This window comes from Nyctereutes procyonoides, unplaced genomic scaffold (genome assembly GCF_905146905.1).
Source record: "Nyctereutes procyonoides isolate TBG_1078 unplaced genomic scaffold, NYPRO_anot_genome, whole genome shotgun sequence".
Classification (NCBI taxonomy): Eukaryota; Metazoa; Chordata; class Mammalia; order Carnivora; family Canidae; genus Nyctereutes; species Nyctereutes procyonoides.
In genome coordinates this window covers 33,433,111-33,443,950 of record NW_026575020.1, presented here as the reverse complement: position 1 = coordinate 33,443,950, position 10,840 = coordinate 33,433,111, and the positions used below count along the sequence as shown (strand labels likewise).

Below are 10,840 nucleotides of genomic sequence, written 5' to 3'. Positions count from 1 at the left end.
CACAGGGGTGCAAATGCAGCTTTCCGGATGCAAGGCCCATGGTGTGTCACGTTTGGAGACACCCCTGCCCTTCCTTCTCTGCTCCCAGGGCCACTCAGGGCTTGTGGGCAGGAGCACACTGACCCTGGGGGTTTTCTAGAAGGTGGGCATATTAATTTCCTAGCAAGGGAGGTAGTGGGTGGCGGAGGGGAGATTAGAATTTTGTAACCACTGTAGCAAAGTCCCCGAAAGTGGGTGGCTTCCAACAACACAAAATTTATTCTTTCAAGGTTCTGGAGTCTAGAGACCCAAAATCAAGATGTCTGCAAGGCCAGTTCCTTCTGAGGTTCTGGGGGAGAGTCTGTGCATGGCCTCTCCCTTGGCTTGTGCCTCCCCCTCTGCCCTCCCCTCTACCTCTGGATGGGGCCAGTGCATCCTTGGTGCCCTTGGCTTGTAGCTGCATCCCTTCCACCTCTGCTCCCACCTCCAGACAGTGTTCTCCCTGTGTCTCTGTGTATTTGTTCCCCAAGATCCCTCTTCTTCCAAGAACCCTAGACCTATTGGACTTAGGGTCCACCCCAACTCAGTATGACCCTGTCTTAGGTTGGTTAAAGCTGCAAAGACCCTATTTCCAAATACAATCACATTCTCAGGTTCCGGGTAGACATGACCTTCTGGGGGACACGATTCAGCCCGGGACAGTGGATTCTGATTTCAGGAGGAGGCTCTAAAGTACAGAGGCTGTTGCCCCCTTTTCCTTCCTAACTGTTCCCCCTCTCACCCGACCCAGCAGGTGTGGGGTGCACGCTTACAATGCCACGGTCCTTCCTGGTAAAGAGCAAGAAGGCTCACACCTACCACCAGCCTCGCGTCCAGGAAGATGAACCTGTCTGGTCTCCCGCCCTTGGCCCTGGTGAGTCAGAGCTCTCCCTGCTGAACCCACCCAGGGCTCCCTGCCTCCTTGTGTTGGGGTTGCAGCAGCATCCCTTCTGCAAGCAGAAGCTCAGTAAATGTTGACTGAGTGAATGAATGAATGAATGCAGCCATCTCTTCTGACCCCTTGGAATGATGGGGGCATAGGATCAGAGCTGGTCCTCAGCAGCTGGCATGTGGGGCTGAGCCAGACTCAGAAAAGATCTAGGACTGAGGCTGGGTGCTCAGAAAACAAACACTGGTCTAGGAGTTCTCCTCGGGAAGGGGCCAGTATTCCCCTTAGCCTCCACCCTGCTCCCACCATCCTGAGCAGGGCCCATACATGCGAGCAACTTGGACAGGAGCAAGTGGGTCTCTGGGTCCCCATCTCCTGGGAAGGGAGTCCCCCTCCACCACCTCCCCCCCACCCCCGCTCCCTCTTCCCAGAGCTATAGCCCAGTGGCTCTGATGGTCTTGTCTCCCCACAGGAGCCAGGGGCCAGGTCCTGAGCAACGCTCCTGTCCTCAGCACCCTGTTCCCAAACCAGCGCCTGACCTGGACTGATCTCAAACGGGAGCCAGAACTGGAGCTGGACCAGAGCCTGACCAGGATGACCTTGGTGCCAGGTACCCAGGCCCAGCACCACCACCCCTGCCCCCGGCCATTGCCTGCCAGTCAGTGCAAGTGGAATGGAGGGTGGATGGGCTCATGGAAGCAAGGATCCTTGGAGTTCTGGAGTCAGGAAAGATCAACAAAGTCATCTGGATACAATCTGAACTCTCTAGCTTCTGCTTGGACCCTCTAGGATGGGGAGCTCACCCCAGATGAGAGCTTCTGTGTGGTGGGTCAGAAGAAGCAGCTGGGCAGGCCGATGCAGTGGGTGAGGCAGGCACTCTGCAGGTGTTGGGGGGAATTTCTGGGCTGTAAAGCTGGGAAGCCACAATGAAGACCCAGACCCTCTCCTGCAGTAAATAGTTTGGGCTACACACCAGAACCCTTAGCATGGGGTCACTAGGTAGAAAGTGCTGGGGAAGTGGTGTCCTAATTATCAATGAGTCACCCCCATTCGTGTGTCCCACTCTTCACAGAGGGCCCTGCCGTAATGCCCCGATCCCAGGACAGAGACTCCGACTCACCCCCGTTCTACAAGCCCAGCTTCTCCTGGGATGCCCTGGCCTCGTCCTATGGCCACAGCTACCGGCAGGCCCCCTCCACCATGCAGTCTGCCTTCCTTGAGCGCTCCGTCAGCCTGTACGGCAGCCCTCTGGTGCCCAACACCGAGCCGCCCCTGGACTTCAGCCTCCGCTGCTCCCCGGGCTTGGATGCCTACCACTGCATCAAGTGCAACAAGGTGAGCAGCTGCAGCGTGGGTGGGCTCATGGGTGCTGCTCTGCAGCCTCGCTCAGGTCCCTGGCAGCTGCAGGAGTTCACAGCTGGGTGCTCCCTATGCTATGGATCCTGGGTCCTTCGGTGGGTTAAAAATGCTTGTCCTCAGGGATCCCTGGGTGGCTCAGCAGTTTAGTGCCTGCCTTGGCCCCGGGCGTGATTCTGGGGTCCCAGGATTGAGTCCTGCATTGGGCTCCCTGCATGGAGCTTGCTTCTCCCTCTGCCTGTGTCTCTGCCTCTCTCACAAATAAATAAATAAAATCTTAAAAAAAAAAATGCTTGTCCTCACCATGAGAATGAGGACCATGAGCCCTGGCTGTGTTGCCAGTCTGGCGCTAAGTACTTGACATGCGTGAGCCCTGGGATGTGGACAAAAGGCTCAGTGAGGTTGAGTCACCAGTCCAAGAGCACACATCAAGTAGATAGCAGTAACTGACATTCAAATGTGGCTCTAGCGACCTCCTGGCTCTTAACCACTAGGCTCTTTAGCCCCTAGGTAGGGCCAGCAGGGACCTTTGACCTGCTCCCACAGCCCCATTTTGTAGACAGGAAACCCAGCCACAGAGAGGCAAGGGGACCTCCCCAGGACACACAGCAAATGCCAGCAGAATTGGCAATCCCATGCTCCTCCTGCCTTATGCCCACCTGTGCCTGGGCATGGAGGTGGACGGGGGGTGGCCGTGGGACCCCAGGCCCAGCTCCCTCTCCGCAGCCCCCCCGTGGCCTCACACTCTGCCCCTGCCCCCAGGTGTTCTCCACCCCACATGGGCTTGAGGTGCATGTCCGCCGCTCCCACAGCGGGACCCGGCCCTTCGCCTGTGACGTCTGTGGCAAAACCTTCGGCCACGCCGTGAGCCTGGAGCAGCACACACACGTCCACTCCCAGGTGGGCAGCTGGCCAAGCACAGGACCCCCCCCCATTCCTGCTCTGCGCCTTCCATAGGAAGCTGAGGGGATATGATGGAGTCTCTCGCCTTGCCCCTGAAGGTGGCACAGATCAATGGTCCTTAACTCTCTTATCTGGGTCCCCAAAACCCCCTTGTAAAGATTATTATATAATATATACTTTAATTTGTTCTTTATAATGAATATTTGTGCTTTTAGCGCTAGTTACATTACAGTTTTCCCAACACCTACTCTTAACATTCTTCCCTCCCTGCTGGACTGAATAGGCTCACGTGCTGTTGGAAGAGGCTCCTGGCCCACTGAGACTTCGGGGCGGGGGGGGGGGGAGGGATGTTTATGAGTCTCATTTCTGTGTGGCCTCAGCTTTGAGGCTCTCGGGTTTTAGAATCTTGGGGTCAGGCTTCGATGTCCATCTTGTCCCACTTAGCTTTTCTTGAATATTCCACTCCGGGAAAAACACCCAAGATGACCCAAGTTGCTAACACCAGAGTCGATGAAAGCTCAGGTGGGAAAGGCAGGATGTGGTCATGAGATCCACTGGTGAGCATGCATCATGTGCCTGTTGCCGGCTCCCCTCTCTACCCTTTGAGTTCATTACTGCTGCTCTAATGTACAGATAAGGAAACTGAGTATCCAGAGGCTAAATGACTTGGCTAAGGTCCCATGGTTTATTGGGACAGAAGCCAGAATCTGGCCCCAATAATACAGACAGACTCAACCAAAGCACTGGGAAGCCCATGATCATGCCCTTGGCCAGTCAATGAGTCAATCAACAAACATGTGTTGAGGCTTATTTGTCTGGGATACAGTAAAGGTTACAGGGAAAAACCCATAGGTGGCCTCTCCGGCCCCATGCCTCAGTCCCCCTTGGGAGGCAGAAATGGGGGGTCTCTGGGTCCTGCTCCCCCAGGACCTGTTCTCGAGGCCACCCCAACAAGTGTCCTGTTCCTCAGGGGATCCCGGCAGGGCCCAGTCCTGCACCCAGCGTGGCAGTCCCGGGTCTCGAGGCCCCGCCGGCTCCTGACCCCCCGGGGCCTCGTTTCCTCCGGCAGGAGCGCAGCTTCGAGTGCCGGATGTGCGGCAAAGCCTTCAAGCGCTCGTCCACCCTGTCCACGCACCTGCTCATCCACTCAGACACACGGCCCTACCCCTGCCAGTTCTGCGGCAAGCGTTTCCACCAGAAATCGGACATGAAGAAGCACACCTACATCCACACCGGTGAGGTGCCCGCCCCTCGTGCGACCCAGGTCCCCTTGACCAGCAGAGCCCTGTCCCCACGTCCCCTCCCTCCCCCTATACAAGGTCCCCGCTTCGGACAGGAGTGGGGTCAGGTCAGTCAGGTCACTGAGTGAGGAGTGCTCCCCTGGCCACACTGTTCCTTAGATGCGCATTTAATGTGTAGGGAAAGCACTGGAGAGGAAACAGCACAAGTGTGATGTGTGGGTACAAGTGAGTCTAGCAGGTGGATTTGTCACGCATGCATTGCTCCAGTGGGTCACTGCTTGGCTGTTAACCAAGAGCCTCTTTGGCACTGGGCGCTGGGTGCATTGATAAACGGGACGGACCCGGCCCCGTCCAATCAGGGTGCAACCCTGGGGGGTGGGGGTAGGGGGTGACAGAGCCGCTGCTCTCCTGCCTCCCCTCTGTAGTTCTTTCCTAAAGCCGTGAGATGACACACAACAGAGTTTGGTGAAAAACGCAGGGCATGGGGGCGGGGGACCCGGCACAGATGGCCCTGACCTGGTCCTTGCTGCCCGCAGGCGAGAAGCCACACAAGTGCCAGGTGTGCGGCAAGGCCTTCAGCCAGAGCTCCAACCTCATCACCCACAGCCGGAAGCACACCGGCTTCAAGCCCTTCAGCTGTGAGCTCTGCACCAAGGGCTTCCAGCGAAAGGTGGACCTGCGGAGGCACCGCGAGAGCCAGCACAACCTCAAGTGAAGCTGCACCGGCCCCCGAGATCCTGGAACCAGAGGGAGGCCAGCCTCGTGCACCCAGATTCCCTGTCTCCTGGAGATCGCACTGGACAGGAATCTCTCAGCTTGTTTTGAGACTCACAAAATTGCTGCGTGACCTCAAGCAAGTTGCTTTCCCTCTTTGGACCAATTTTTTTTTCCTGCTACAAAATGTGGGAACTGGGCTGGGTCTTTTCTGAGCTGAAGTTCTTTTGAGGTCTGAGCTTGGGCACCTTCCCCAGGGCAGAGACCGGATGGCCAGCGTAGCGCCACCCCTCCCAACCTCCCCCCCCCCGCCCGTGGACAGGGATGTCAAGAATAATCCCGAACTGGAATCCACAGAGAAATCCTCCCCCTCTGCCTGCAGCCTACCATGCTGGGATCTCGTTTCTGGGGGGGCCTTTTTCTGGCTGCCACAATGGCCAGAGCTGCCTCCTGCCCCAGTGGAAGACCAAATACCCCTCTGCTTCAGCCACATGTGCTGGCTGTCCCCCACTTCTGACTGGCACTCAGCTAGCCACGGGGGTCCCGGTTCTGCTTTCAGGCCGCGGGGCTGGAGAAACCAGTGGTCACTGCTCTCAAAAGAACTGCTGTAAATAAAAATAAAGACACCAATTTATTTACCTTTGACCAGTGTTTATTAAGTGCCTCCTGGGTGCAAGTTCGGCTTTGGGAAGGGATGGCAGGGAGCTGTAAAAGGCTGAGAAAGCTGGGGCACCAGGCTGGCTCAATTGTTGATCCACGTGACTCTTGATCTTGTGTTGTAAGTTCAAGCCCCGCGTTGGCTATAGAAATTACTTTAAAAAAAAAAAATGAAATTACTTTTTAGGGACGCCTGGGTGGCTCAGTGGTTAAGTGTCTGCCTTTGGCTCAGGGCATTATCTTGGAGTCCTGGGATCGAGTTCCACATCAGACTTCCTGCATGTAGCCTGCTTCTCTCTTCGCCTATGTCTGCCTCTCTCTGTGTCTCTAATGAATAAATAAACAAAATCTTAAAAAAAAACTGGCTTAAAAAAAAAGAAATTACTTTTCAAAAAAAAATTAAATGTAAAACAAAAAAACAATGGTGGAGAAAGCTCTTGAACTACTGACAGACAGGGTGGGAGATGTGTTCCTGCTGGAGCCTCCAGGGCAGAGGCCGCAGCAGCCCTCAGCTGTGGCTGCTTCATCCGTTGGGGAAGCAGGACGCTCTGGCCTCTGGTTCTATCACCTGCCTCATCCTTCTCTCTGACATTCTTCCCCATCTTGGAAGGAGACTTGTGGTCACAGGGGGCTCCCCTGGATGATCCAGGGTAATCCTCCCATCCCCCAGGTTCTTGGTGTAATCCTGTGGTGTGCTGAATAATGGCCCTCAAAGATGACATCCGCGTCCTAGTCCCTAGAGCCTTACATGGCAAAAGGACTTTGCAGAGGGGACTCGCTTAAGCTCGGTGCCACCCTTCCCTAGCTGTATGATGTGATGGAGCTTCCTGGTCTGTTGGAAGGACGCGTGTGCACAGCAGTGAGCAGGGCTTAGCACGTGCTAAGTGCTGCCAGGCCATGAGTGTCCCCTTTTGAAGTCCTGACCATCCTATGAGGCTCACTCAAGTGCTGCCTCCTCCAAGAAGCCTCCCTTGGTCATTCCACCCAGCAGCTCTCCCACCTCTGAAGTCTGAGCTCCTTGCGCTGCCCACTTATGAACCTGCAGTGGCAGTTGTACATGGGTAACTTTCCCCTCTGCCAGGAAGATGTCTCTGGTGCTCTCAGCACCAAGCCCACACCTGGCCCACAGCAATGGTGTTTCTGAATGAGTCTCTTCCAGGTACTGAGCAGGCCCCCTCAGGTTTTCCACATATCAAATCTAACATGCACAACTCTCTGCGAAGGAGGTATTATGATCCCATTTTACAGAGGGGGTTGGTGGAATCTCAGAAAGGGTGGCTAAGATCACACAGCAGGCAAGTGCAGAGCTGGGATTAGAACCTGATTCCAAGAACCTGGTCTTCAAGTCTCTCTTTACCTTTCCTCCCAATGACACCTGCAGATACTTACCCCAACCCGCTTCTCTGCTGTGAATCTGTGGGGTTCTGAAGCCTCCTGGGGAACTGCAACCACCCAACTCCCAGGCCCTGGGTCTGGCCAGGCAGGACTCCTGCTGCACTTTGTTCCAGAGGCTCTGTTTACTGCAACCAGAGTGCCTAGTCAGGTGTGCAGAGGGGTAGGGGGTTGAGATTTGCATAGGAGGGTGGTCACCTGGCCTCCTCTGCAGGCCCCCTGTCTGTGGGTGGTCCCCACAAAGCCTTGGACACCACCTGCTTCCTCCTCTGCTCCTTTCCATGGACACAGTGGAACCCAAAGAGGGGGAGCCACACATCAGGGCCGGGCCTGGCATAAGTGTTCATTCCATTGCTCCATGGCAGGGGCAAGGGAGGGTGCTGGTGATGGACACACACACACACACACACACACACAGGGATGGGGAACTGCTTTGCATGCTCTTTGTTTGCTAAACAAAACCACACCAATATTAGGATTTGGGCCACTTCTGCAGCAGGGCGGGGTGAGGAAGAGAAGCTGGGCTAGACAATGCACCTTTTTTTCACGGGCTGAGTTTCCAGAGATCAGCGTCTTCCACAAGTGCCCCCATGGTGTGGAGCTGGGGGGAGGGGGGTGGGCATTGCAGCTTTAGAGCCCTGGAGGTCAGAACCCCATTTGCACATTGCTGAGAAAGAAGGCCATAGTGCAGGCAGGTGAATCTTGCTCCTGGGGAAGACGTGGCCCCATACAGAGGGCCCTGGCTCGGGGCTCCCTGGCCCCAGAAGATAGTTATTGAGGCGGTGTGGGGAATTGCAGGCTGCTCTGAATGTGCCCTGAGCTTCAGAGCAATGCCACTTGCCCCTTCCCAACCCTGAACACTCCCACAGCTGCAGGAAGCCCAAGGCTGTCACAGGAAGGGACAGGCTTCACAGGCAGGGCCAAGGTCCCCAGAGAAGGCTCTTGGATGAGCCAGCACTTTGCACGCCATGAGCTCCCCATCAAAGTTCTGGCTCCTTCAGGAGGGGAACTGTGCTCTTCATACTGGGATCGGGGCCAGCTCAGCAGGCGCAGTGGGGTACCCCCCACCAATCTATGATCGCAGAGGAGCTCTACAGTCCCATCCTCCTTGCCATTCCACTTCTGCGGCCTACCTGCTCTGAAATTTCCACCGTGTTGCCGTGTGTGAACTGGAAGACACTGTCTAATCCTGTGAAGACGCCCGTGGGTCCCCTTTGCAACATAAAGGGACAGGAGCCCAGAGAGAGGTGGCCATGGCCCATGTCACACTGCCTGTTGGCAACAATGTCCCTCAGAAGCCAGTCTAGTGGCTCTTCCCCCAGGGCTGTGGGATTGACGGCACATCTCTAGAGGACTCTGCATAGAATACAGTGCACATGGTGGCCTCTGAAGTTACATGATGATGGCTGTACCATGGGCTGTGGAGGGGTGGGTGGGTGTGGCAGGGGGCCCTCGGGAGACTTCAGGATGCCCCCAGTATCTCCAGTAGCAATTTACTCAGCAGTAAAGAACAAAATTAACAATATTAAAATAACACTTTAATATTAAAACAAACCAGCCACATTAGGGAACAGAATGCCACTTCTGAATCAATTTTCAGATAAAATGTCTTGTTAGTCGTGGCGGCTTCAGGCCACACCCAGCCCCTGGACATGGCCATATTTTGCATGGCAGCCAGGCCCTGCCAGCTCTGGGATCAGGGCCCCAGAGGGACAAGCTGAGAGATGCCCAGCAGAGCCCTCCGTGGAAATAACTGATAAGGATGGAAATGTGTCTCCCAGGGTCAGCCCAGGCTTCTGTGTATGGCTGAGTTGGCCCCAGCCTGAACCCGCCTGTCCCTGCCTCCCCCACCCAGAGTGAAGTGCAATGGCTTGAAAGGAAGAGAGGGACAGAGGTGAGGAGGCAGGGCCTGATGCTAGGGTAGCAGAGGAAGTGGAAGGGTCTAGAAGCTTGAGGTGTTCTGAGTGTTCCCTGGAAACCAAATGTACCTCCCTCCATCCCCTCATGAACGAAACCCCAGCCATTCACCATGACCTAGGTTTCACTGCCCTAGATGGGCTCCCACTAGGTGTGGGCACACACTACCCCAGAGGGAAGGAGTGGGATGCATAAAGAGGTGGAGGCAGGCAGGGAATCAAGGGGACATGACCAGAGAATGATGAAGATCTGGATTGGCCAGCAGTCTACTAAGCCAAATGGCCACCTGCAGTGGAGCAGAAGCAGAGCCTGTGCCAACCAGGGACAGCATAAGACCCAAGACTCACGAGAGTCTTCTACAGGCACCAGGGCCCTTGACTGATCTGGAGACCAGGGGAGAAGCCCAAGAGACATCTCAGCTGAGCTCTAGAAGAGGATCTGGTGGGTGGGTGCATGGTGTGGCTTGGGGGCACTGCAATGGGGGTGCCTGTGCTCCTCCCCAGCTCCCCCACCCAGGCCTGTCAGGGAGTGGAGGGCTCCTCAAGAAGGACAGGAGAACACATGAGAGAACAGCGAGGTTATTCTGAGTCGCGGTCCCGGAATTCTAAACAAACAGCAGAGTCTTTCCCCCGAGAGGTCTTTAGAGAGTTCTCGATGTCAGACACACGTGTCTTTGCCCCAAGTGTACCTTCTGCCTGGAGTGCCCTCTTCCCTCCCTGCAACCCTTCCTCAGCCTCAAACTAGCTCCAGTGCATGACAGTTGTGAGCCACATGCGCTCACCAATGACCCTCCACTTCATGAACTCCCAGGAGTCTCTGTTAAAGAAATAGTCTTGGACGGGCACGCAGATTAGCAACAAGAGCATCTTCTGGGGCCCATTGGCAATGGGGAAAAGAACATTGGAACCGCCCTATTAACCCCCAGGAGAGGAGATGGGCTACGGAACAGCAGTGCATCCAGACCACAGACTACCTACAGCCATTGAGAGGGGCCCCATGCCTTGCAAGAACTGGCCAGAAGGGGCCAGGGGGCCGCCAGGAGCGGGCTGCCTGTTTCATACAGCAGCTGGGTTCCCTAAAAACAGTGCAGCGTATGATGTGTAGATCCGTAAAGGAACAAATCTGAAGAAAATCACCAAATCGACAATGCGCAGCTGTTTCTGGGTGCTGGGTAGGATGGCTGGACTGCACCCTCCGTGCTGTCTCTAAAGGGACTCGCATTTGTGCATGTGTGTGTTTATATTTTTTAACTGAAAAAAAAAACAATTGAAGAGAAAATAGATTTTGCAGAATAAATTTGTCGACAGAGGAAGCTGTTTGTGATATCTCAAATGAAAAAGTGGTTTAAAAATCAGTAGACACCACCCGATTCCATTTTGTTCATTGCATACACGGAAGGAAGTTTGCGAGGATAAGGAGTAGTGCATCGACACAGGCTGTTGCCGAATAAAGGGGGTTGTGCATATTTGTTCCCCCTTATTTTTCAGCACGTGTGTTTTATTTTTCTGCCATGGGCCCGCATGATAACATTATCACTGGCGTTAAGAAAAGGCTCCCTCTGCTCAAACATCATCCCCTGGCTTTGAGGTTTGCCTCTGTCTCCCCCAGCTGCGGGTCCTGGGCTTCCTTAGATGTCTGTGTGCAGCACCACAGGGCGGGGGGGGGGGGTGTTCCTTTCTCCTTTACAGGTGCCCCTGCCCCCCAAGCCTGTGAGCCACCTCCCAGTGGGCGCTGGGTCCAATCCTTTGTGTCC

At 55.2% G+C, this 10,840-nt stretch overlaps 1 protein-coding gene across 3 annotated transcripts; it reads left to right on the top strand.

The window, feature by feature from the left end:
• Positions 1-792: 792 nt before the first annotated feature.
• GFI1B (growth factor independent 1B transcriptional repressor) lies at positions 793-5,122 on the top strand. Of its 3 annotated transcripts, none has more exons than XM_055334805.1 (6): positions 793-892; positions 1,380-1,517; positions 1,980-2,242; positions 3,026-3,163; positions 4,236-4,401; positions 4,944-5,122. In XM_055334805.1, exons 1-6 carry the CDS (start codon positions 793-795, stop codon positions 5,120-5,122), a joined length of 984 nt encoding a protein of 327 aa, XP_055190780.1. The 3 variants fall into 3 exon arrangements, with proteins under 3 accessions (XP_055190780.1, XP_055190773.1, XP_055190785.1); XM_055334798.1 differs by having other exon boundaries at positions 4,137-4,401; XM_055334810.1 differs by lacking the exon at positions 3,026-3,163.
• Positions 5,123-10,840: the final 5,718 nt, after the last annotated feature.

Coding starts and splice junctions, on each gene's coding strand:
- GFI1B (XM_055334798.1), top strand. CDS start 793: ATGCCACGGTCCTTCCTGGTAAAGAGCAAGAAGGCTCACACCTACCAC. Junction 893..1,379: donor GTCTCCCGCCCTTGGCCCTG/GTGAGTCAGAGC, acceptor GTCTCCCCACAG/GAGCCAGGGGCCAGGTCCTG. Junction 1,518..1,979: donor CAGGATGACCTTGGTGCCAG/GTACCCAGGCCC, acceptor CACTCTTCACAG/AGGGCCCTGCCGTAATGCCC.